Source organism: Lentinula edodes (assembly GCF_021015755.1).
Source record: "Lentinula edodes strain Le(Bin) 0899 ss11 chromosome Unknown C8R40scaffold_44, whole genome shotgun sequence".
In the NCBI taxonomy this organism is placed as follows: domain Eukaryota; kingdom Fungi; phylum Basidiomycota; class Agaricomycetes; order Agaricales; family Omphalotaceae; genus Lentinula; species Lentinula edodes.
Window position 1 is genome coordinate 40,822 of NW_025764350.1, and position 6,639 is coordinate 47,460.

Sequence of the window (6,639 nt, forward strand, 5' to 3'; positions counted from 1 at the left end):
GTTGCGGACAGAGGTGGTGGACTGTCCGGATTATCAGTTACTGAACGGCCACCTGTTGGTTCCCAAAGTTGGACACGATGCACATGTTCTTCATGAAGGCAAACTTCTGTACACGAATCCAGATACAAAAATCATCTCTCCGTTTGTTTGCATGGATTGTCTGCAACAACTACGGAATGAGCAACGACCGCGGTTGTCATTAGCCAATAATATGTGGATCGGGGCGATACCCTTTGAACTTCGCATTTTAACATTGCCAGAAAGGGTTTTGGTCTCCCGTTTTTTTGCGGCTGCTTATATTGTGAAGCTATATCCGAAAAAGCATGGAGCAAAAGCATGGCCTGCAGATATGCTCTCAAGTGGTTTGAAGGGCAACATTTCCACATACTTTTTGAATACTGCCGAAATAGCCGTGATGGTTGATGACGGCTATCTTCCCCCGAGATCGTCAATCCTAGCAGCAATGATTGCAGTCACATTTGTTGGACCACGAAACATTCCGCTTTGAAGTTTGGCACCAATGTTACGGGTACGACGGGCTCGAGTTGCTGACGCATTGAGGTGGTTAATTGCCCACAACAAATTGTACCAAGGTCTACAGATATCAGCGAAAAACCTCGAAGACCTGCCTGTGGATGGAGTGCCAGAAGAAATATGGGGAAACGTCAAGTGGTCCGACCAGGTGGCGTTGCTGGAAAAGGAACATGCTGGGTATGTGCCTGAAGAAGATGAAGAAAACACGGGCAGTACAGGATATGAGGCAGCTGAATACAGTACCAACAATGGTTTGTGTCTTGTTTTAGATACTGGGCAAGAAACTGATGTGTGACGCAGCCGAGGTGGGTACTGAAGACGAAGATGAGGATGCAAATAACACGACACCCGGTAGGTGCTCTTGTACTGAGGTTTTTAATCCGTTAACATAGACGCAGCTGTTTTTGCGATGCAAGCCCATGGTGTAATCAATGTTGAGGGTAACCATATTCCGCAAACAGATTTGATTACGCATGCACTCCGAAACATGGCCGACACAACACGGTGCCGCAATACATCCGAAGAAGGCCTAAACAATGATGATGCGCATTTCTTGGTTTGCAGAGGGGGATTCGTGAACAAGTATCCCCGAGTGGATGATAGTGGCGAACGAACGAGTGGTACTCCTGATAACCCGAATCATCTCCTCGGTTGTTTTCCTTGGCTCTTTCCATATGGTTGTGGGGGATTTGAAACCTCACGGCGTTGAAAAGTAACTTACAAGGCTCATTGCCAGTGGGCGTTAGAATATGCTGATGGCAGATTTAGAAGGGATTTCCAGTTCATTTTCCAAGTGTTCAGTGTTTTGCAGAAGAGGCAAATTTGTGGTTCGGCTGCACTGCGTATGACTCGCGCGGAGTATGTTAGGAACCGCCGTGGTATAGAAAACCTCAAAGCGCAGGACTTCGTCTTGGCCACTGAGCAAGAGCGACGAAAGCAGCCATATAGCAACCCAACAATGAGAGCATTGTGCTCCTATGTATCCGCTGTATGATCACACGTAATGGGTTCTAACCAAAGCAGGGTCAGTGTTCGGTCACAGATCTGGTCCCTCTGTACGATGATGAATCCCCCTTCACTGTGGTTGACCTTGAACCCAACGGATGTGCACAACCCTATTGCACAGGTATTTGCGGGCGAGGCAATCAACCTCGACAACTTCGATGTGGAAGCAGGGCCTGTTAGCAGCACACGATCAAGGAACATGGCCGCGGACCCCTATGCCGCTGCGAAATTCTTTCATTTCGTCGTAAAGGCGATACTGGAGACACTGTTTGGCATTAAAGTTACTAATCGCCAATTTAGTTGTCACAATGGAATCTTCGGGAAAGTAAAGGCGTACGTCGGGATGGTGGAAGCGCAGGGTCGCGGAATGTTACATATACATATGATTCTGTTCTTGGACGGAGCGCCTGCACCGAGTGTAATGAAGACTTGTCTGCAATCCGAAGCATTCCGTCGGAAAGTGGCTCATTTTATCGCAACAAACATTACAGCAGATGTGGGATTGGATCAGGAATCTTTGTTAAGTCTACGTGCAAAACCTGCAATTTCGTTCAATCGACCGCAGTCACCTTTTGATCCTCAGTACAGTCTGAAGCGATTGGAACAGCAGAAATTACTTACACGCGCACTTCAGGTGCACCAGTGTGCGATGGGAAGATGTCTGATCATGAAGGGTGGTCGACAAGTTTGCAAGAACTGAGCACCTTGGCCACTGTCCAATGAAAATTGGATTAAACCGAATGGAGACTGGGGAATGGTACGACGGGTAGGTTATGTGAACACTTTTAATTCGACCATTCAGGAGACACACCTTTGTAATAACGATATAAAGTTGATCACTAATGGCGACACAACGAAAGACATGGCGTTTTATTTCTCCAATTATGCATTCAAGAAACAGCATAAGTCATCGAACGAAACCGCAATACTAGCAAAGCGGTACACTTTTCACAAGAAACAGGAGGCTGTCAAGTCCATGCCACGGGCCTCCATTCTGCCGCTCGGTAGTCCGAAGATCTGCTCTTATTGTAATCTCTTCCTATTGTTCTTTCTCGCTACACATATCCTTTCGTCCTAGTCTCTCATTATTGTCTTTTACTCTTTCGTTCTAGTCTCTCCTTATTGTCTTTTACTCTACCCTGCAGGTACTACTCGTATAGCTCCTAGTAGTTAGTCTGGCGCTCCGCACCGATGCGCCGTTCCGTAGATATAAATACTGCCTGTACGCTACTGTAGTTCCTCAGTTTAATTATCAACTTAGATCAACTTAGATCAACTTAGATCTCCCTTCCCAACTTAACTCTTCTCTAAGTCTTCAGGCTCAACGCCTTGAAGTACTCTCTACTATAACCTTAGGACTTAAACGTTCTCTGGTTCGCTCCTCGTCACCGGCATTACCGCCGCTCCGACTTGGCTGCTTCTCAGTTCCTCCCTTCTCTACTCTCGATCTCCGGGGACTAACGGCGTAACAGCGGTGTTGTTAATAACTTCACTACTGTCCCACTCGTCTTCCGCACTTAGACACCTTGTAGCTTTGGCACGGTTACACGGCGTACATGATCTTAACAGAGGCCAAGAATTCGGATTACGAGCAAGTTGGTCGTCGTTTGATCACACGGTGTGCTGCGTCCCTAAGTCGCGAGCAAGAGCTTAGTGCACCTGAGGTGATAAGTTACTTAATGGGGTGGGGGGGACAGATATATATCGCACTTCTTTGTGCCCGTGTATCTTGACGGTTTATTGGCAGCATTGCGGCAAACTTTTGTTGCCCTGCAGTCCAAAAAGTGCGTGGTTCTAAGTACAATTTGAGTTAGCATTGAACATCTGTTCGGTTATAGATGGATTAGAATAACCAACATGGATGGTACACCAGGTGCTGTCGAGGCAAGGTGGGACTCTGTGTCGGAAGTAAGTGAATCAGCAGCTGAAGCTCTAACAATGCTGATCATTTTTGCAGGCAGAAAGTGTGCGTCTTACAAGTGAAAGCGGAAAGATCTCTATACAGAACCAATTGTCAGTGTATGGCTACAGGGGTGAAATGTTGGGCGGATATAACCTACTATCATTCTTCTGCGACACCTACGAGCAACATCATGGTCACGCAACAGCTGCAGAGGCAAGCTCAGAAGCAGGAAGTTCGAGGGCAAGCCCCTGTCATTGATATCTTGACAACTATCGTCCGAAACATGCATGCATCGTCCGCCAACGTGGACATGAAACCATGCCCCAGTTCGTGGGACGCTGGTTTCCGCGGAATGATAGGGAAGAGGATCAGTTGCTGTATAGGTTGATGCTGTTGGCAGTGCTAAAGCCATGGCGAAAGTTGCCAGATATAGTTGAAGGTTTTCAGACTGTCGACGAAGCTTGGAAGTGCTTCCTCCAAGAATCTCATGGCGCCCATGATGCCTTTCTTGAGAACGTTCAGTACTTTTATCATTGTTCAGACCAATCTTCTTTGCGTTGTGAGAAGGAATACAGCACGTACCAAGGCCCACTGGAGGAGCACGAGAACGAAGCAAACAACAACCCTGCTGATGTTCTTGACGAAGCGCTGCCTGCAGTAGTTGCAGATCTTGATTGGTCCGAAGCGGAAATTATCGCAGCACAAGAAGCTGAAAAGGGACAGAATCAAAGATTCGGGGACACAGCCATGGAGCACGCATATGATGCAGGTGTTTTCAACAGGGAATATGAGCAGGATCCAACCGCTATCCTCGCAAGAAGGTGCTCGGCACTAGACAAAGTTCAGTATGCAGAATGGGCAGACCAACTGAAAGATTATGCTGCCAACGGAACCATTGTTGAAAGCAGCGATGGCTTGGATCTAGGTTCTGGGATACAACAACTGAGCGATTCAGTGCCTGGTGTTCAAAGAATCGCACGCATGCACAACAATGACGGTTCAGATGTATGTCTTCATGATGTCTTGAATGAAGAGCAGGGGTTGTTTTATGATGTAGTTGCAGATCACTTGAAAGCTGCATTTGGTGGGCTGCTTCTGCCACAACTTCTAATGATCTTACGTGGACCTGGTGGAACTGGTAAAACGGTTGCCATCAATGCAGTAACGGAGTTGTTCCAGCGGATGGGCATAGAGCATCAACTCGCAAAAACAGCGACATCGGGGGTAGCAGCTACGTTGATCTCAGGTCGGACTGTTCACACGTGGGCCGGTGTGCCTGTAGGTGGTGTCATATGCATGCAATTCACCCATACGCTTCCCGGCCCGGCCCAGAGCGGCCGGACTTCGGAATAATTACCTTGTGACTTATTTATTATTCCGAGCTTTCATCGAGGTCTTATGACTACTGTATTTGGGATGTATATAAGCTAGAATACTTTGTACGTTGTAGTCAAGCTTGAAATCAAGTGTACCATCTTATCCCAGTCTTTAATATCTCCTTTACCCTTTGCTTCCGGACTCCCGGATTATCAGGAACCCCATTTAGGCTGCTCATCCCAATCTTGCACTCTTGCCATAATTCCCGGGGACACCAACAGTGTGTGAAGGGTGTTGCTAATAGCTTCACCGACGTCCCACTCCCAGTGTGTACTACAGGCCAATACTCAGTTCCAGACCTCGGAATTATCCCGGGCCATTCCCGGGCCAGATCCGGCCTCAGAACCTCTATAGTTATTGACCTGTAGGCACATTCTTGTCAGGTGGCCCAAGAGGAGTGAACTGGCTAGAGGGGTCTATTCGAACTGCACAAAAAAGGGAACTCAACATTGGCCCCGTTGAGTATCTGATCATTGACGAAGTATCGATGGCAACAAAGGATCTACTGGCAAATATTAGTGACATTGTCGCATATGTTCGCAAGAAGCTCGAAAAACCAGGCGATGGCCTGTATTTCGGAGGTATGAATGTAATCCTTTGAGGAGATTTCCACCAATTTCCACCAGTAGCCAACCCAGATGCCGCCCTCTATCACCCGAAGCATAGCGGCAAACATGGGGAAAAGGGTAGAGAGATCTACTCACGATTTGACAAGGCGATAACATTACACCAGCAGATGCGAATTCGGGATCGACGGTGGATGAAGCTCTTAGATCGTCTCAGGACAGGAAGCTGCACCCCGGAAGACATAGAAATTCTGCACGGATTGCGATTGGATATACCTGACAACCCACGGACAAATTTCGATAGCCAAGAGTGGTCCAATGCGGTGTTAATCACATCCAGAAACTCTGCACGTAATAGGTGGAATGCCGCTGCTTTGAGAAGGCATTGCGCAGGGAACAAGACATGTTTGTATTCCTGTGCAGCTGAAGATAATCGTCGTGGATCACAATTATCTTCAGACAATCGAATGAGAGTCGCTCAAAGAAATACGAAGCAGACCGCAAACCTTTCACACCGGGTGGAAATTGCGGTTGGAATGAAAGCCATGGTGTTGATTAACATTGCAACTGAAGCCGATTTGGCAAACGGTACTCGCGGTGTCATAGAGGGAATTGTTTTAGATGAACAGGAAGTCACGCAACTGCGAATAGTGAATGGCGTGACAATGCTGGAATATCCACCCGCGGTGGTCTTCTTTCGACCATACAGAAAATCTCGAGTTACTGTCAAGGGTGTCGAGGATGGCATCCTGCCAATTACGCCAAGCGAAGCTTTGTTCACGATCACCATCAAAGATGGTACAAAGCGAACAATAACTAGACGGCAACTGGCTTTGACACCCGGTTATGCTTTCACAGATTACAAAGGTCAAGGTTAAATGCTAGAATATGTGATTGTAGACCTAGGAAAAGCGCAGGGAGGTCCGGACCAGAGTCCCTTCAGTGCGTATGTGGCGTTGTCACGGAGTCGTGGTTGCGAAACAATCCGTTTGTTACGAGGTTTCAAAGAGAAGAACTTTGTAACACATCCATCAAATGCTCTCAAAGCTGAGGACATCAGGTTGGACTTGTTGACAGAGCATACATTGACATGGTGGAAATCCGGCCGTCGTTACAACTGTTAGTACCAGCTATTTGTTAAGATCATGTACACCGTGTAACCGTGCCAAAGCCACAAGGTGTCTAAGTGCGGAAGACGAGTGGGACAGTAGTGAAGTTATTAACAACACCGCCGTTACGCCGTTAGTCCCCGGA

General features: G+C 47.4%; 1 protein-coding gene across 1 annotated transcript; it reads left to right on the forward strand.

Annotated features, from left to right (window-relative positions):
- Positions 1-520: 520 nt before the first annotated feature.
- On the forward strand, positions 521-2,239 carry C8R40DRAFT_1073199 (uncharacterized protein; the record flags this gene model as incomplete). The annotated part of the gene is made up of 5 exons (XM_046226534.1): positions 521-785; positions 835-885; positions 927-1,154; positions 1,248-1,513; positions 1,661-2,239. The coding sequence occupies 5 exons, from the start codon at positions 521-523 to the stop codon at positions 2,237-2,239; spliced, it is 1,389 nt and encodes a 462-aa protein (XP_046081568.1).
- Between the last annotated feature and the right edge of the window lie 4,400 nt (positions 2,240-6,639).